Source organism: Microcebus murinus, chromosome 22 (genome assembly GCF_040939455.1).
Source record: "Microcebus murinus isolate Inina chromosome 22, M.murinus_Inina_mat1.0, whole genome shotgun sequence".
Lineage (NCBI taxonomy): Eukaryota > Metazoa > Chordata > Mammalia > Primates > Cheirogaleidae > Microcebus > Microcebus murinus.
The window spans coordinates 5,752,242-5,772,386 of NC_134125.1; the positions used below are offsets into that span (position 1 = coordinate 5,752,242).

At 37.7% G+C, this 20,145-nt stretch overlaps 1 protein-coding gene across 1 annotated transcript in view; it reads right to left on the bottom strand.

The window, feature by feature from the left end:
* The window catches only part of KNTC1 (kinetochore associated 1), a 74,160-nt gene that overhangs the window by 34,686 nt on the left and 19,329 nt on the right, over nt 1–20,145 (bottom strand). The window contains exons 19-36 of the mRNA XM_075996514.1: nt 19,173–19,226; nt 18,463–18,524; nt 15,452–15,563; nt 14,561–14,704; nt 13,939–13,995; nt 13,745–13,846; nt 12,645–12,764; nt 12,411–12,554; nt 11,283–11,381; nt 10,569–10,672; nt 10,327–10,426; nt 9,817–9,951; nt 8,486–8,605; nt 6,850–6,922; nt 5,752–5,819; nt 3,432–3,712; nt 2,858–3,030; nt 1,980–2,077 (exon numbers count right to left, since the gene is read on the bottom strand). Of these exons, the coding sequence (XP_075852629.1) occupies nt 1,980–2,077; nt 2,858–3,030; nt 3,432–3,712; nt 5,752–5,819; nt 6,850–6,922; nt 8,486–8,605; nt 9,817–9,951; nt 10,327–10,426; nt 10,569–10,672; nt 11,283–11,381; nt 12,411–12,554; nt 12,645–12,764; nt 13,745–13,846; nt 13,939–13,995; nt 14,561–14,704; nt 15,452–15,563; nt 18,463–18,524; nt 19,173–19,226 (2,046 nt within the window). The remainder of the gene's footprint in view (nt 1–1,979; nt 2,078–2,857; nt 3,031–3,431; nt 3,713–5,751; nt 5,820–6,849; nt 6,923–8,485; nt 8,606–9,816; nt 9,952–10,326; nt 10,427–10,568; nt 10,673–11,282; nt 11,382–12,410; nt 12,555–12,644; nt 12,765–13,744; nt 13,847–13,938; nt 13,996–14,560; nt 14,705–15,451; nt 15,564–18,462; nt 18,525–19,172; nt 19,227–20,145) is intronic.

Below are 20,145 nucleotides of genomic sequence, written 5' to 3' on the forward strand. Positions count from 1 at the left end.
GTTTAGATAGGAAAAAGGAAACTTATTTTGAAAAATAGATTGCTTTGAGTTTTATGTGGCTTTAGATTTTAAAAAATTAGGATTTATCCTATGTTACCAAAAGGAATTTGGAAAATTGTGCCTTTGGTTTAATTATTGGTGATTACACTGTCATTCTCTTACCCTTGTGCAGTGAACTATGTCCAGAATCAACTTTATGTAGATGTTATGAGATTCTGATTGGTATTTATTAACCTTTATTTAAAAATTAGCATCTGAACACTTCAAAGATATCAATGTGGATTGGTTTGGCCACTAACCACTGCTTGATCCTTTCAATTACATTTTGTAACTAACTAATGGTATTGTTCTTTCAAGTAAGTAACATGTTTTTATGACTTATTTGGGGGGGTCAATAATTTCATTAGCTCTTGTTTAACAAATTGAATAAAGCAAAAATCCATAGGTGAAGAAGCACTCCAACAGAAAGCTGCCTTTAGCACCTTCCCAATTTTTATTGGAAGTATTGACAAGACTTTCTATAATTTGTCATGACATTCATTTAAATTATTACTAGTTTTTTATTCATTTGGTCTTAAATACACTATTGACTGAAAGGATAGTTTCTGAGAATGACAACTCATGTACTAGAGAAGATACAGTTAACATGGGAACTTCCAAAGTCTGAAGAAGAAAATATTAAAGGGAGACTCAGTTAGACCCTCTGTAATAGAAGTGCTCCATGTCAGAATGAGTAGTTTGGCAGATGATGGTAAATGTGTAAAGTAGGAAGGTATAAAACATTAGGGATTATGCTATACCTAAATGCCCTTCCAAAAAGCACTCAAATTTTTTTTAACACTATTCTGCCAAAAACATATTAGTTCTGAGGAAACCAGTATCCTGCATGCGTGGTATAATTGGTTAGAAGCATGAGCTAAGGCACCAAATTGTTTGAATTTACATTCTACTTGTTTGCTAGAGTGACTGTAAACTCATTTTTTTCCTTAGTTTGTATGTAAATAGGGATTATAACAAGCATATCTCAGTGATTTTGTGGTTTTGGTACTAGACCACCACAATAAAGCAAACACTGCAATAAAGTGACTCACAAGAGTTTTTGGTTCCCCAGTGCATATAATAAGAATTATGTTGGCTGGGTGCGACAGCTCACACCCAATCTTAGCACTTTGGGAGGCAGAGGTGGGAGGATTGCTTGAGGCTGAGAGTTTGAGACCAGCTTGAGCAACACAGTGAGACTCCATCTCTACAAAAAAAAAATTTTTTTTTTCTTTTTTGGGGCCAGAGTCTCACTTTGTTGCCCAGGCTAGAGTGAGTGCCGTGGAATCAGCCTAGCTCACAGCAACCTCAAACTCCTGGGCTCAAGCAATCCCGCTGCCTCAGCCTCCCGAGTAGCTGGGACTACAGGCATACGCCACCATGCGCGGCTAAATTTTTCTATATATATTAGTTGGCCAATTAATTTCTTTCTATTTATAGTAGAGACGGGGTCTCACTCTTGCTCAGGCTGGTTTCGAACTCCTGACCTCCAGCGATCCTCTCACCATGGCCTCCCAGAGTGCTAGGATTACAGGCGTGAGCCACTGCACCTGGCCCTCCCAAAATTTTTTTTAATTAGCCAGGCATCACTTGAGCTCAGGAGTTTGAGGTTGCAGTGAGCTATGATGACACCACTGCACTGTAGCCCAAGCAACAGTGAGAACGAACCTGCCTCAAAAAAAAAAGAAAAAAAATATGTTTACACTATTTTGTATTCTATTAAGTGTGCAATAGTATTATATCTAAAAAACAATGTACATACCTTAATTAGAAATACTTTATTGAAAAAAAAGAAAAAAGAAGAAGAAATTTTCTACTCTAGAATAAGAAAACATAAAAGGTAGATTCAATATTTTTGTAAACTGTGCAAATGATTTAAAAATGGCACATAATAGTTGCCAGAGAATTTGTTTAAGGAAAAAAAATCAAAAGTAACTTACTTTCATTAGAATTCCACAATCATCCATTTGGCATTGTCTTGAAAGCTCTACTGCTGTTAAAGTATATTTACATAGTTCTAAAGCATCTAGTAAAAAATCTAAAAGAAAATGGAGACAAAGCATTAAACTCAAATTTCATGTCTCCAATGAAAACAATCTTTTTATAATTATCTCTCAAAATTATAAAGAAGGCCACAAAGTAGGTAGAAAGGTTTCGATATAGCTTTGACTATTGTAAATAATACAGTTCAACGTTTTTTTTCTTTTCTTTTCTTTTCTTTTTGAGACAGAGTCTCGCTTTGTTGCCCAGGCTAGAGTGAGTGCCGTGGCATCAGCCTAGCTCACAGCAACCTCAAACTCCTGGGCTCAAGCGATCCTGCTGCCTCAGCCTCCCAAGTAGCTGGGACTACAGGCATGCACCACCATGCCCAGCTAATTTTTTCTATACATGTTAGTTGGCCAATTAATTTCTTTCCATTTATAGTAGAGACGGGATCTCGCTCTTGCTCAGGCTGGTTTCGAACTCCTGATCTCAAGTGATCCGCCCACCTCGGCCTCCCAGAGTGCTAGGATTACAGGCTTCAACATTTTTCTTAAACTTGGCTTAAAAGATCAGATCAAATATGGGGAAGCAAAGAATTTCACAATCTTACTAAAGTGAATAATATCAACGGTCAGTTGTTAATATCTTGAAATATCTGAAACATTTTACAACAATAATCCCCAAAGAGAATGGATTATAATTGTCCCATTGTAAAATGGTGATACTATCTCTTTTCTAGTTACTGTACTGTTTGAGTGTAAAGAGATAGCATTTGGGAGACAAGAATGAAATGAACCTGAGAATACAAAACTATGTATATTATAAATCTTGTCACCTGGACTGCAGATGGTGGCAGCTCGGCAGGCTAGATCATGTATCTCAGAAGGAAGGTTCACACCCACAGGTGCTGTCATTGGGATATCATCAGCCAACATCTGACAAAGCTTCTGACACGTCAGAAACAGTAATTTCCCAGTGTCAGCGTTGCAGTGATACTTAAACAAATCTCTGCAGGAAAGGAAGCGCTGGCAGTTAGAATACTCATATTGAAAGTAAATGCATGTGCCTTTTTGGATTAATATATAATCATCATCGTCAACACATAAAATGTCTCTAAAATGTTTTCATGGTATATAGTGCACTTAGTTTTTCAACTTATTTTGGAGACCATTACATGTCAAAGTGCACAGTAACCTAAATATAATGGTCACGTAACCTAATCTGCAGTATTGGTTACTTGCCTTTGATGCTACTACTTTCTGGCACAGAGGCCCCAAATAGGCTCTCAGGGCAAGAAATCAAGAATTCCTTATGTGAAAATGCCACTGGCCCCACCCTTACTATTGAAGCTAGCAAGTCAATGTTATACTTTCAGATGAGCTATGCAATTCAGGGATCTGGAACGGCACCTGCATTTTTTCAGTGCTGTTTCGACATTCCTGTCTTTTAAGGCTCTCAAGGTCAGCTCTGCCTCCAGCTCTTGTCTGGACACCTGCAGCGCCAGTGCCTGTCTGTGCAGCTTTGATTCCATGCTCAGCTTCTTCAGCTCAGCAGCCGTGGGCTCTGGGGTGCTCCTGGGTTTGTGTTTAGCCTGTGTAACTTCATGAGTTCTAACATACTGTTCACGGAGATCTGCTACCAGGGAACTATTGCTGTAATCTTCAAATGGAAGAAAGACCTCAAAGTTCTCCTGTAGCAAAGATAAGCAAGACAAAGTCCTAAGTTTTGTTTAGTTTATGTATTATTTAAAAAATCTTTATTTTTTTTCTATCTCAGCTGCTTGAATGAGAATTATCATTATTTTTTAAACTTTTCTTTATCACCTCTCCCTCAAAGACTACTTCTTCATAAATTAAGAGCTTAAGATGTTGTTTCAAGTCATACAATTTACAATATTATAAAAATTTTGGAAAATAGAGAAATATGACAGTGACCAGGGTTTCTCAGTTCCAGGATACTAACATTTTGGACCACATAATTCTTTGCTATGGGGGGCCCTAAACAGAAAGAGAGAGGAATTAAGTATTAGGTTTCTATGATTCTGTGCTGGTGGCTTGAAGAACTCAGCTCTGCTCTTTTCTATAACTCCTGGTTGGCTGTTAACTCCAAACCTAAAACTTATTTCTCATATCTAATAAAAAAAAAATCCAAGTGAAGATTGGATTTTTTCAATCTTCCAATCTTGGCACTGAAGACCAAGTGCCACGGCTCACACCTATGATCCTAGCACTTTGGGAGGCTGAGGCGGGAGGATCACTTGAGCCCAGGAGTTTGAGGTTGCAATGAGCTATGATGATGGCACTGCACTCTAGCCAGGGTGACAGAGCAAGACTCTGTCTCAAAAAAAATTAAATAAATTACATTAAAAATTTTTTTAATTACCTCTGTACTACATACTGAGAACAATAAAAATTCTTTCACCAAAAAAAAAAAAGGTTTAAAAGAGTACAGAATGAAAATTAAGTGTTTCCAGGCTAGGCATGGTGGCATGCACCTATAGTCTTAGCTACTTGGGGGGCTAGGGCAGGAGGATCACTTGGATCCAGGAGCTCAAGGCTACAGTGAGCTCACATCACTCCACTCAAGCTTGGGCAACAGGGTGAGAGCCTATCTGTGCAAAAACAAACAAGCAAAAAAACAAAAATAAACAAAACATAAGAGTGATTGAATGTCTTCTTTTTAAAGGATTAATCCACCAAGGGATTCCTCTTCTTTCAATGTGCCGATCTTTTCCCAGAGGAATGCAGTTTCTGTATCTAGTCAATAGATTCCATGAGTTTTATAGTATATGTCCTTTTTAATATCTTATTTTAGCTGTTGACTGCTAGTGAGCATACTAAATAGACGAGCAAGGGTGTTGAAGTCAGTCAGTCTGAACAGCAGCTCCGGTGATCAGCTGTAAGACCCTGGGCAAGTTACTTAAGCTTACTGAGCTTCAGGTTCCTCATTTACAGAACAAAAACCAGGGCTACCTCCAAGGCTGGTGTGAAGATTACAGACATACACCAGACCTGGCACAATAAATGTCCAACAAAATAGTAGCATGATAAATATACACAACTTCGCCTATATCAAAATCATTGCCTTAAAATACATCTAACTTTCAAATTTAAGAAGAGCATAGAAAAGTTAACTTATGCTCATAGATGCTTTTCACAAATAATCCTATAGTCTAATACAGCAGGTCTCAAACTTCTGGGTTGTAGCACTCTTTACACTCTTACTTGTATTATCCCACTTACATAAAATAGCCAGAACAGGCAAATTTATAGGAGAGAAAGTTGACTAGAGGCTACCAGGTGCTGTAAAAAGAGGAATGGGGAGTTATTGTTTAATGGCTACAATGTTTCTGCTTAGAGTGATGAAAAAATAGACAGCATTGTAAATGTAATTAAGGCCACTGAATGGCATATGGAAAAAATGTTAAAATGGAACATTTTTTGTTATATGTATTTTATCATGATTTTAAAAAATAATGCAATATACCAAAATTATTAACTTATATACTTCAAGTGAATGAACTGTAGGGTATACGGATTATCTGGATTATCTCTCAATTAAAAATGTTGAGAGACAGAGAAAGAGAGAGAGAAAAAGAGGGGAGGGAGAGAGAATGAAGGATAACCAGTATCATAAGTCCCTGTAGGCTAATGCAGAAAATTTTGAGAAATAAATACATTCATTGGTCAAGTATTAATAATAGTGTTCGATATAGCTCAACATCTTTACCTGTAAGCTAGCGACCACTTTAAATAGTTTCAAGATTTCTTCACATTCATCCTTCTTCTGAAGATTGTCTAAAATTAAATTTTATAAAATGGAAACGGGCATAGGAAAAAAATAAAATAAAAAAAAAAAAAAAAAAAAAATTAAATTTTGCAAAGTTACAGCAGACATACAAATACCCACATTATTGGAATTTTTAAAAGCTAGCATTTTAGTTAGCTGTGGTTCTCTTATCTCAAGTCTTCAGAAGTTCTTTGCAGATAACATACATAAAAAAAATAAATCTAGGCCGGGCGCGGTGGCTCACGCCTGTAATCCTAGCACTCTGGGAGGCCGAGGCGGGCGGATTGCTCAAGGTCAGGAGTTCAAAACCAGCCTGAGCGAGACCCCGTCTCTACCATAAAAATAGAAAGAAATTAATTGGCCAACTAATATATATAATATAAAAATCAGCCGGGCATGGTGGCTCGTGCCTGTAGTCCCAGCTACTCGGGAGGCTGAGGCAGCAGGATCGCTTGAGCCCAGGAGTTTGAGGTTGCTGTGAGCTAGGCTGACGCCACGGCACTCACTCTAGCCTGGGCAAGAAAGCAAGACTCTGTCTCAAAAAAAAAAAATAAATAAAAAAATAAATAAATCTAATTTGAAAAAAGAAATCTAATCTTTCTGGAAGTAGAAAAGGGAAGTTACAAGAGAAAGCTATTTCTCTGAAATATATTGTAGCTTCCTCTCCCCCTGAGAGATACTTTCTTAACTATTTTACCTAAGTTCAAGTTTAAATGGGTTTTTCTTTTCCCGATCATAACCAACTGATAAATGAGAAAAATGAGCAACAAGTGCAAGGAAGCAAAGAATTCTAGTCTAGCATTAAGTAGCTCACTGAAGCATATAAACAAATGAAAGGTTGATTCTACATGCTGTTCTTACACTATTGGGACAAGAATAAGGCAAAAAAGATTTTTCATGAAAAAAATGAGTAAGATCCATACAGACAATCAAAGCCAGAAAAACTGCGGGTATAATGACAGCTGTCATCCATGCCCCTTTCTGAAAAGGAGGAGCTTTGGAATGAAGCCAAGGTGAGGGAACAGAGGTAGAAACTACCTTTCTGAATCTCACGGAGTATTTTAAGAATGTCTATTGACGTCTTCGCTACAGACATTCTCCAGGCCTTGTCCTAAAAAGAAAAATGCAAAATGAAATTGACTGCCTTTATTCACCACTTCTGTAATACACATACAAGCACACACACAGAAGCCACAGAATCAGAAAAACAATTAAAGCTGTTTAAAAAAACGAGAGGTCCGGGTCAGGAGGAGTCGAGCAACTAACACATAGATCCTAAATGAGTCTTACAGGGGCTGAACATGAAAAACTACAGGGTAGACTCTTATGATTTGGAAATACCATAGAACGTGCAATTCTCCCAAATAAACTTTCAACTACACTGTGATTCACAGACCCCCCCCTTTTAATTTATTGACTATTTGAAAAACATTTAGAAAAGTTAAAAAAAACAGAAGTCTAATAAATAATCGCTATCTTCCAGTAATTATTCTTAAAGTTTTTTTTTTTTTAAAGAGAAGAAAAAAAAAGAGAAAGTTTAATTAAAATATTCAAATATTTTCACTACTGGAGCAGTTCAAGCTAGTGGTTAGGAACACAGATTGTCATATTATATAGTTGGAGTTGAGGCTCTTCCACTTTCTAACAACCTTGAAAAGGGTGTTTATCTTAATACTTTAGTTTCTGAACTTAATACATAAGGAGCTAACAATAGGAACTATATCACAGCTTTTTTGTGAAGATGAAGTCGATAGTTTATTTCAAGTATTTAACCTAACGCCTACTGTGTATTAAGAGCATAAAAATATTAGGTGTTAAAAAACAAAACTCATTTCCCTAAAGGAAAAAAATTATTGAAATGGACTGTTGAGGGAAGTCAGGAGGTATCTATCCCCAAGGGCTTAAAAAACCAACTATCCTGGATAAATTAGGCATTTGGTTCCTTATCTGTAAAGAAGTAAACTGGGCTGGATGAGGTGGCTCATGTCTATAATCCTAGCACCACGGCAGGCTGAGGTGGGAGGATTGCTTAAGTTCAGGAGTTCAAGACCAGCCTGAGCAAGAACAAGACCTTGTCTTTATTAAAAATAGAAAAATTAGCCGGGCACGGTGGCTGTGCCTATAGTACCAGCTACTCAGGAGGCTCAGGCAGGAGGATCACTTGAGCCCAGGAGTTTGAGGTTGCTGTGAGCTATGATGATGCCACTGCACTCTAGCCAGGGTGACAGAACAAGACTGTATTGGCAAAAAAAAAAAAAAGAGAGAGAGAGAAGAAGAAGTAAACAGGCTCTCTTGAAACTATTTCTAAGTTTCAGTGTTCTAGGATTATTTATATTTATGTTAGCTCTGTAGCTGACATTACTATTTAACAGCAATAATTATGTCCTATACAATACAAAACACTGTTCACATTGCAAGGCATTGTGAAAAACCCTTTATAGCTACTTCACGTAATTCTTCTAATCTGCAGATCCTAGGTTATTCTGTGTGGGCTTGAGCAACTCCTCCAAAGCAGCTGTATTTGATTTCTTCTGCAGTAAATTTAGAGGAATTTTTACATTAGGCTACTCAAGCAGTGAGAAAGGTAGATCTTCATATCTCTAAGTCCATCTTTTCTAGCCTATTGATAAATATCCATAAAAACTGATTTATTTTTATTTAGTGAAAATCTCACCTCTTTGGAATTATCTGGTTCTTCTTGTAAGGCCAATCGTGCCCATATAATGACTCTTTCTGCAGTCTTCTCAGCTTCAGCAGGAGGCAAAGACCTCAACAGAAGAAGACAGTCTTCACCCTATAAACAGTGTTGGAAATGAAGAAAAAATCCTTGGTACCCGCAAAGAACAATTTGGACTTACCTCTTTTTTTCCTATTTAAAGTGAAAAGACATCATTTTAAAAAATAAATTATGGTTCAATGTTTTAAAAATCTGAAAATTCAGGGGTTTTTTGTTTTTTGGTTTTTTTTTTTGAGACAGGGTCACCCAGGCTAGAGTGCAATGGTGTGATCACAGCTCACTGTAACCTCAATCTCCTGGGAGTAAGCAATCTTCCTGCCACTGGACCCGGCCTCCTGAAAATTTATAACAGCAAACCATAAAATAAATTTAACAGACAACCCTTGGAACTGAAGATCTGTTTAATTCTTAGGCATACCTATAGTAAAAATAAAAATGCTTAAAAATATTAAGAAAATAAGAAAGAAAACCTACATCCCATTCTGGAATCAAAGGATCCTACAACATACAGAAAATGTGGGTCTGAATTTTGTTAACTACCAGAGTATGAAAGCTATTACCTATTCACAAAATACTTTTAAAGAACCCACAGGCCGGGTATGGTGCCTCATGCCTATAATACTAGCACTCTGGGAGGCCGAGACGGGAGGATTGCTCAAGGTCAGGAGTTCGAAACTAGCCTGAGCAAGAGCGAGACCCCGTCTCTTCTATAAATAGAAAAGAAATTAATTGGCCAACTAATATATATAGAAAAAATTAGCCGGGCATGGTGGCTCATGCATGTAGTCCCAGCCACTTGGGAGGATGAGGCAGTAGGATTGCTTGAGCCCAGAAGTTTGAGGTTGCTATGAGCTGGGCTGACACCATGGCACTCACTCTAGCCTAGGCAACAGAGTGAGACTCTGCCTCAAAAAATAAATAAATAAATAAAAATAAAGAACCCACAGATATGAAAAAAGTAAACAATATAATATCCTATGTTTTCATCTTGGTACAACTTTATTTTGAGCAAATCTGTTTGGACAGTTTGATGGGTTTCAATAATTTTTAAGGATTTAGTTGGCCAGGTGTGGTGGCTCACACCTGTAATCCCAGCACTCTGGGGGGCCGAGGTGGGAGAATCACTTGAGCTCAGGAGTTTGAGACCAGTCTGAGCAAGAGTGACACTCTGTCTCTATTAAAAAACAAATAAACAAAAAACAGAAAAAGAAAAAAAGTATTTAGTTAACAAGGAAGCCATATGAAATGACAATATAAAACTTACATACCTGTTCTCTATCAATTAGGTCAATAATTCTTAGACTGTAGATCTCATCATCAGACAACATAAATGCTTGGGCTACCTTTAAAGCGTCTTCTAGAGAAGATGGGACATCTTGTTTGAGAATGTATCTGACTACCCTCTGAAACAGGGGCAAAATGTACATTTCTTTATTATGAAATCTCAGAGAATCCATAAGTCATTTTCTCATAAGGGCAAAGTAGTCAGAAAATTAAAATAATGCAGCAAAAGAATAAAATAAACTATATGAAAGATTCAAACATGATTTATATCCTGAATCACATGATAGTCCTGTCTTCTTTATTCTTTAGCTTCTTAATTTATCATTTGTTGCCCTTTATACTGTCATAAACAACTGAACACCCTATAAACACTGTATATAACAAAAGAAAAGCAGTGGAAAACCTAGCTCTAATAACCTCCTAGAAGACAATCCTCATTAGCTTCCCATGCTGCCCTAGAAATGGGAAGAAGACTTTTCCAATATTGTACTTACCATTATTTCCTTATTTAAGAGATTCACCTCTCTTATTCCATAGCCTCGTAAGAGTTTTTTCATCTCCATTAATTTGTAACTTTCCTGTAATAACTTGACTCTAAAAGCAAATTTATGGATATTAACATTGGATTATCTTTTTTATGAAATACTATGGGAAACAGTAAATAATTTAAAAATGTAAATGAATGTCGACTTAAAATATGAGGGTTACCCAAAGCACAAAAAATTTGTAATCTTACTTGGGATGGTCCATTTCCAGGTGCTGTTTCACCAGCTGCTCCACAGCTGCACTCCAAGGAACCACTGCCGCGTACATTATCTTAAGCACAGCATCAAATATGAGCTACCAAGAGATACGGCATGGAAAACAAATAGCCTTTGGATTCATGTTCCACATAAATTAACGGCACTGCCTAATCAGCAGAGGTCTTATGTCGACCAGAAGGTAGTTTGAGACTATTGATCTACTGAATGCAAAAGCATATGTTTCTTCCAATTCTCACACACAAATAGCAATTTTATTATTTAGAAAAATTGGGAAGGGTATTTTGCCTGCTAAGACACACAGCTTTATTGCTCTCTACAGGCTCTGCATCTGAAAACAGTTTTCACAATTTTATTCACATTTTATAATGGCAACTAATCACAATGTGAAGTCAGAATAACAGCATATGACAACATATTAAAAAATGTCTCCTTGTTTCAGAAAAGCCTGAAAAGATATACACCCAACTGACCATGGAGGTTCTTCTGGGGGCGGGAATGAAAAAAATGTTCATTTTTGTTTTCCATAATTAAAGAAAACAGAATTATGAGCGGCTTTTTTTTTTATGCCTTTTTAATACTACACAAATTCTACTTAACAAATATGTGTTACTTTTATGGTCAGAAGAAAAGCTTGAAGAAAAGATCCAGTGCTCAAAAGGAAACCAAAATGGTCACTATTTACTTACATCTGTGTCAGACAAACACCCTATTACTGCCATGGCCTTTGCTTCCCATGCTGTTTCAAAGAGTGATGTGGACTTTGAGCTACATCTCTTCAGTAAATCCTAAAAAAGGGATAAACATATATATGTTTATTAAAAATTAAAACCTCTGGCTGGGCGTGGTGGCTCACGCCTGTAATCCTAGCTCTCTGGGAGGCCGAGGTGGGCGGATTGCTCAAGGTCAGGAGTTCAAAACCAGCCTGAGAAAGAGCGAGACCCCGCCTCTACTATAAATAGAAAGAAATTAATTGGCCAACTGATATATATATAAAAAATTAGCCGGGCATGGTGGCGCATGCCTGTAGTCCCAGCTACTCGGGAGGCTGAGGCAGAAGGATCGCTTGAGCCCAGGAGTTTGAGGTTGCTGTGAGCTAGGCTGACGCCATGGCACTCACTCTAGCCTGGACAACAAAGCCAGACTCTGTCTCAAAAAAAAAAAAAAAAAAATTAAAAACTCTTATAAAAAAAAAAGCTGGGTGTGGTGGGTTGTGCCTGTAGTCCCAGCTACTTGGGAGGCTTAGGCAAGAGGATCACTTGAGCCCAGGAGTTTAAGGCTGCAGTAAACTATGATTTTGCCACTGCACTCCAGCCTGGGTGACAGATCAAGACCCTGTCTCTAAAAAAAAGTAAACACACACAGATAGATCTAAAAAAATAGCCTTTATGAATGCATAAAAAAACCCAAAAGTTCTAATTAGTCATGAATGTTAAACAATGGTCAAAAAATACAAAACTGCCAAAACTTTAGCCTTCAGTTTTATAAGGTATAGAAAGTCTAAGAAGGAAACATGCTCGAAGAATCTACAAATAAGATTACTGCAGCATATTAATGATGACAAAAAAATAACTGCTAAAATGTATTGAGCTGATACTCCTATGATGTTACAACAGTGCTCTGGGGAAAGCCCTAATATTATCCTCTTTTGCTCAAGGGCATCAGTCAGTTAGCAGCTGAATTAACCCATATTCTTAACTAATATGCTGCATAAGTCCTAATGGTAAAGCATGACCTTTCTTAAAAAGAGTTAAACATTTAATACAAAGATAAACTGCATAGATCCAAGAAATAAGACTAAATCTAAAGAAAGTTACCTCTATGTACAGCAAAAGAAGTTCCTCCTCTTGCAAGTTATGTTCCCTCATGTAAACTCTTATAAACTTCTCTAGGACAGAGGGAATTAGCTCTGGGGCCAGCACTTTATCAAACATTCGGAACACTATGGTGGTTGCATTTTCCTGGATGCCAAAAGAAATACAGCTTAAATGCAGACTCGAGCTGTAACTGGATATAATACAAAAAATAATTGTGATGAGTCCAGACTTTACCTTCTCAAAATCAGAGAGAGCCAATTTGCAGTTGTATTTCCTATGCAAGGTAATCAACTCTTGCAAGTTATTTACCAAAGTCCTTAACTGACATACTTCCTCGGTGTTCTGATAATCCTTCTAAAACAAAAGTGTTAAAAGTTGTTAAAGATATAAAAGTATGAGAGGGGAAACAGATGGAGTCAGAATTATTTCAGATAAAATAAGAAATAACCATGAAATTTTCTTTCTCAAAAAAAAAAAAAAAAAAAAAAAGAAGAAGAAACATAATATTACTACAACATTTTTTCAGAACCCAAAAACACTTAGGTACACAGGCCTGGAGCGGTGGCTCACGCCTGTAATCCTAGCACTCTGGGAGGCAGAGGCAGGCAGATTGCTCGAGGTTAGGAGTTCGAAACCAGGCTGAGGAAGAGCGAGAATTGGCCAACTAATATATAGAGAAAATATTAGCCAGGCATGGTGGCACATGCCTGTAGTCCCAGCTACTCAGGAGGCTGAGGCAGGAGGATTGCTTGAGCCCAGGAGTTTAAGGTTGCTGTGAGCTAGGCTGATGCCACAGCACTCACTCTAGCCTGGGCAACAAAGTGAGACTCTGTCTCAAAAAAAATAAAAAAATAAAAAATTATTGACATGGACATTTTAGTCCTAATGGCTGTTAGAATATCTAAGAAATACAATCAGGCAAAGGGGTGGCTTACTAGTTCAACTGGAAGGAGACCTGATTGATGTAGCCTTTGAAAACTAATCTCAATACATTACTAAGGCTTATTATTTTAAAAGATTGTGAAATGCTGCTAATGCAGAAAATCCCAATTATACTACTTAAGAGAAAATCTATATATGTTTCCCCTTTGGCTGGTTCAATAGAGAAAAACAATGCATTAAAATAGGTTGAAGATGTCAGACACAAATGTCAGAAAGGAAAAAAGCAAATTTTCCTTTATGTGGATTTGAAAGCCACAAAACAAACAGAACATAAAACAAAAAAATTTAAGAAGTGGATACATTTCCAGATACTTCTCTCAATATATGTGTAGACAAACCCTTGAACATAAATTGACTGTTTCATTATTAAAATGCCATTCTTCACATCATACCAAGGAAATCCAATGCCAAGAGGAAGCCAATCCCAACTCATCAGTTTTTTCTGCTGTGAAAAATATCTCTGCCAGTTGAAGTCCATTTTCTGGCCAGTTTGCCTTTAAAAAATATTATAGGCCATTAGAAACAATGTTTCATGTTGTTGGGAGTATGCAAAATATCTTTTTAACATTAATTGAACTGGTATTACCTTATCAGTTAATTCAAGATTCCTGGCTGCTTGCTCCAACCATTTTGCAATAATTTTCTGAAATAGACATATCGTTTAAAAATTAAATTCTCAATTGAAAAACCTCCACAATCATCTTTTAAAAGATGCATTTGGCCAGGCGTGGTGGCTCACGCCTGTAATCCTAGCACTCTGGGAGGCCAAGGCGGGCGGATTGCTCAAGGTCAGGAGTTCGAAACCAGCCTGAGCAAGAGTGAGATCCCATCTCTACTATAAATAGAAAGAAATTAATTGGCCAACTAATATATATAGAAAAAATTAGCCGGGCATGGTGGCCCATGCCTGTAGTCCCAGCTACTCGGGAGGCTGAGGCAGGAGGATTGCTTGAGCCCAGGAGTTTGAGGTTGCTGTGAGCTAGGCTGACGCCATGGCACTCGCTCTAGCCTGGGCAACAAAGTGAGATTCTGTCTCAAAAAAAAATAATTATAAAAATAAAAATAAATAAAAGAGATGCATTTAACTAACACTGGTATTAGTTAACTATTAATTTAAATAACTGGTGTTAACCAGACTTAATCTTCAATGACCAAAGATAAAAAATAATATTAAACCATTAAGAGAAGAAATACTGAAAGAAACTCACTTGTCCTTCAGGTACAGTCCTTCTTACAAATGGGATCACATTATTTTTAAACCAAGGACAAAGTTTTTGCAAAGAGACTGGTGTAGAAATGGAGTTGAGCAAGTTCTCAAGCATTTTCACATCGAACTTGCTTTCAAAGTTTGCCTAAAGTATAAAAGAGTGAAAAATTAAGATATATCCAATAAATTTAAACTGACAGCCTCAAACAAAAGTTTGGCAAAGATCTAGTATGAAGTATCTCAAGGAATACCCTATTTATTTAAAAATGAGTGCTAAAAGAGATTTATACTATATAAATGATTCTACCTGGGAGCCACACTTTTCATGAAATCTCATGGCAGTGAGTATCAAATAATAAATCACATAGCAGAGGAATCGGAAGAGATAGTATTCTAAGGAAAACATAACTGGAGGGAACAGTCCAAATCCTAACAAGCAATGTAGCTGTTAACAGCATCATGCCAAGATGCTACTTTATGGACCTAACATTATATGCCACATTAGGCAACCTTAAAGAGATTCAGATCAGCCATTTTAATGGGTAAACCTTGACCACAATCTGAGCTGCAGTAGGAACACCCTCTCCCCCAATGCCACATTAGAAAGCCCACTAATAAATCATGTAATAAAATGTTGCCTTTTGAGCTAAGATTAGGAACTAGACTATTAATGATGACATAAAATAAGGTGCTAGCATATCTTCATAGTACTTTCTCTGATGTAATATCACCAGAGGACAATTTCCTCTGGGGTAAGTCATATATTATGAAACAATGTGAAAACAGTCCATTACCCAGTCAAACTTGCCACCCCGTTAGTTTCCAACATTGACTCAATCATCTATCTAAGGTGCTAGAAAGCCATTAAGGAAAAAAACGCAAAACATGTTACCCGGTTTCTCAGCCAAAGGTACTGTGCACAAACAAGGTTTCCTTCCTTTAGCTGTAAAAAAATATCTTTAAGATCATCTTCATTATTCAAAAATTCAATCCAAGAACTACAACTGAGAAGGCAAAGAGAGAAAAAAAGTTAGTTTAAAAAAAATTAAAGTTATACTTTACAAATGGATATCTTTATAGAATTTAACTAGTAGGTTTTCCTCATCATGTTAAAAGGCCAGGCATGGTGGCTCACGCCTATAATCCTAGCACTCTGGGAGGCTGAGGTGGGTGGATCGTTTTGAGCTCAGGAGTTCAAGACCAGCCTCAGCAAGAGCGAGACGCACTCTCCACTAAAACAAATAGGAAGAAATTAGCTAGACAACTAAAAGTATATATATAAAAAATTAGCAGGGTATGGTGGTGCATGCCTATAGTCCCAGCTACTCAGGAAGCTGAGGCAGGAGGATCACTTGAACCCAGGAGTTTGAGGTTGCTGTGAGGTAGGCTGACGCCATGGCACTCTAGCCCGGGAACAGAGCAAGACTCTGTCTCAAAAAATAAAAAAAGACAAGTTAAAAAACCAGTTCCAAAGATTACACAGTGAAAAGGAAGCTTCCTTCTTATCCCAGACACATAGAACTCTTTCCCATGGCCATGTGTCTTCTTGTAGGGCCTTTCACAGATAATCACCATGTATATAAACAATTATTTTTAGTATTCATTGGGTTTGTTGTTTTTTTTGTTTTTTTAAATTGAGACAGGGTCTTACTATGTTGCCTCGGCTGGATTCAAACTCCAGGATTCAAGCCATCCTCCTACCTCACTTTTTTTTTTTGAGACAGAGTCTCACTTTGTTGCCCAGGCTAGAGTGAGTGCCATGGCATCAGCCTAGCTCATAGAAACTTCAAACTCCTGGACTCAAACAATCCTACTGTCTCAGCCTCGCGAGTAGCTGGGACTACAGGCATGCGCCATCATGCCCGGCTAATTTTTTCTATATATTTTTAGTTGGCCAATTAATCTCTTTCTATTTTTAGTAGAGACTGGGTCTCACTCTTGCTCAGGCTGGTTTCAAACTCCTGACCTTGAGCAATCCGCCCACCTCAGCCTCCCAGAGAGCTAGGATTAGAGGTGTGAGCCACCGCGCCTGGCTGAGATCCTCGTAACCTCCCAAGTAGCTGGGATTCCAAGCATTTTTAATTTCTAAAGTTTTTTTAATATATGCTCTCTATATGTTAAAAATTAATTTTAGGCCAGACGCAGTGGCTCACGCCTGTAATCCTAGCACTCTGGGAGGCCAAGGCAGGTGGATTGCTCGAGGTCGGGAGTTCGAAACCAGCCTGAGCAAGAGCAAGACCCCGTCTCTACTATAAATAGAAAGAAATTAATTGGCCAACTAATATATATAGAAAATATTAGCCAGGCATGGTGGCCCAGGCCTGTAGTCCCAGCTACTCGGGAGGCTGAGGCAGAAGAATTACTTGAGCCTAGGAGTTTGAGGTTGCTGTGAGCTAGGCTGACACCACGGCATTCACTCTAGCCTGGGCAATAAAGCGAGACTGTGTCTCAAAAATAATAATAATAATAATAATTTTATATTATATTGGCTAGACACAGTGGCTTACTGCTGTAATCCTAGCACTTTGGGAGGCCAAGACAGGAGGACTGCTTGAGCTCAGGAGTTTGAGACCAGCCTGAGCAAGCGGAACACCTTGTCTCCACAAAAAATAGAAAAATTAGTCAGGCCTGGTGGTGCATGCCCATAGTCCCAACTACTCAGGAGCTGAGGCAGGAGGATCACTTCAGCCCAGAAGTTTGAGAATGCAGTGAGCTATGATGATGCCACTGCACTCCACCCTGGGTGACAGAGTGAGACCCTGTCTCAAAAAAAAAAAAAAAAAAAAATCAATTTTAAAAAGAACAACTAGGCCAGGCGCGGTGGGTCACGCCTGTAATCCTAGCACTCTGGGAGGCCGAGACGGGAGGATCGATCGAGGTCAGGAGTTTGAAACCAGCCTGAGCAAGAGCAAGACCCCATCTCTACTATAAATAGAAAAGAAATTGATTGGCCAACTAATATATAGAGAAAAAATTAGCCAGGCATGGTGGCATATGCCTGTAGTCCCAGCTACTCGGGAGGCTGAGGCAGCAGGATTGCTTGAGCACAGGAGTTTGAGGTTGCTGTTAGCTAGGCTGATGCCATGGCACTCGCTCTAGCCTGGGCAACAAAGTGAGACTCTGTCTCAAAAAAAGAAAAAAAAAAAAACAAAGAGGCCGGGCGTGGTGGCTCACGCCTGTAATCCTAGCACTCTGGGAGGCCGAGGCGGGCGGATTGCTCAAGGTCAGGAGTTCGAAACCAGCCTGAGCGAGACCCCGTCTCTACCAAAAATAGAAATAAATTAATTGACCAACTAAAAATATATATACAAAAAATTAGCCGGGCATGGTGGCACATGCCTGTAGTCCCAGCTATTCGGGAGGCTGAGGCAGTAGGATCGCTTGAGCCCCGGAGATTGAGGTTGCTGTGAGCCAGGCTGACGCCACGGCACTCGCTCTAGCCTGGGCAACAAAGTGAGACTCTGTCTCAAAAAAAAAAAAGAACAACTAAAGAGAAACAGAGACCAAGGATGCAAAGAGAAAAGCTTTTGACCTCAAAAATAAATATTTACTGCAATCAAAATTAAGAATCAAAATCAAGTCACTGTGGTATTATTTTTTGTAATGACTTTGTTTTCACTTATCACATTGGCAAAAACCAAAAATTGTATAACATAGTGCTGGTGAGTGAGAAAATGGGTTCTCTCCTACTCCACCTATCAGAGCGAATACATTTGGAGGGCAAATTTACTTTTTGCATTTACTTTTTACCCTAGGAACTGCATTTCCAGAAATTGAATCCATAGATATACTGAACACCCCTGCAGAAACACAGATTTATCCATAGTAACACTATTTTTTTTAGATACTCCAAACCTATATCTAATTCACAATCTAAAAATTTTAAATGGGGAATATTCACACCTGAATTTTTCTGGTCCAAATGCTCCATAAAAAGTAGTCAACTTTGCATGAGCCCTTAATACCTAAAGAGAAAATAATGTGATAATCTGAATATTGTGTGTGACAATACTGAAATTGAAAACACTAAAACTTAAGTCATTCCATTTCAGAAGTCTTACACACATTCACATTTTATACCATATTACAGGTCAGTTGTTATAAACACAGCTTCCTTTAATTAACATAAAACCAAAAAAAAGTGGAATAATGAAAACATTTCCAATTACATTCAATTATAAAGGCATTAGGACATTAATTGTGGATGCCCTTCAAAATCTGTTTTCCCACTGATTTATAAACATTCTTATGGCAAAATCTAGCTGGATTACACCAACACTTAGTTTGACCTAAGAATTTAAATATATATACATGCATGTGTCCATGCTCACAAGAATTCTGGCACCCTCATAATCAACATAATCACAGTTTTACATTTATTTGAGCATTTCACAGGTACAAGGTACTATGCAAAATGGTTTATAGAATTTATTTCCTTGATCTCAAAATGACCCTATAAGGTAAATACTATTAATCTTCCCATTTTGCAGATAAGAAAACTAAGATATTAAAATGATAACTTGCTCTTGAAGAAACACGACCCATCTTGAATGGAAAACATATTATGAAGGTACATACACCCCCAAATTAACCTACAAATTGAATATAGTTACCTCTTTCAAACCATCAGAATAAATAAGAACAGTTTTATCTTCTTTCTTCAAAAGCTAATTAAGAACAATAAAAAACACAGTGAGTAGAACATTTGATATATTACAATTTTCTTTATTTTTTTTTAACCCAAGGAACTGCTAAAGTATTAATATTATGATTTTCATAAAAGAAGATGGATTTTCCGTGAATTAGTTAAAAAAATTATTTTTAAAAATAAACTGTATGTGAGTCCAAGATGAAGAGTAAACAATAAATGACATATTTAAACAAATCGCCAGGCACGGTGGCTCACGCCTGTAATCCTAGCACTCTGGGAGGCCGAGGCAGGAGGATTGCTCGAGGTGAGGAGTTTGAAACCAGCCTGAGCAAGAGCAAGACCCCATCTCTACTGTAAATAGAAAGAAATTAATTGGCCAACTAATATATACAGAAAAAATTAGCCGGGCATAGTGGTGTGTGCCTGTAGTCTCAGCTACTTGGGAGACTGAGGCAGGAGGATCGCTTGAGCCCAGGAGTTTGAGGTTGCTGTGAGCTAGGCTGAGGCCACGGCACTCGCTCTAGCCTGGGCAACAAAGTGAGATTCTGTCTCAAAAAAAATAAATAAATAAAAATAAATAAAATAAAATAAATAATGCATTTTATCAAAATAGCCTGTAACATTTTACCCATGTTACACCTTGATTTTAAGGAATCTATCTAGCAACAGTACTCATAGGTCACCGAGGGGAACAATCTACTGCAAAAATGACATTATTTGCAGTAGCAAAAAACTCATGTTAAAAAAGGTCCATAACAGAAGAAGAATCCACTCTTTTGAAATTATTTCTTTTGCAAAAGACAAATTAGCATGTAAAAACATTATAAAAACTTACCCTCCACCTCACACTCTACTGTCCAAAAAAAAACAAACCAAAGTGCTGGCAAGGATGTAGAGAAATTGGAAACCTTGTGCACAGTTGGTGAGAATGTAAA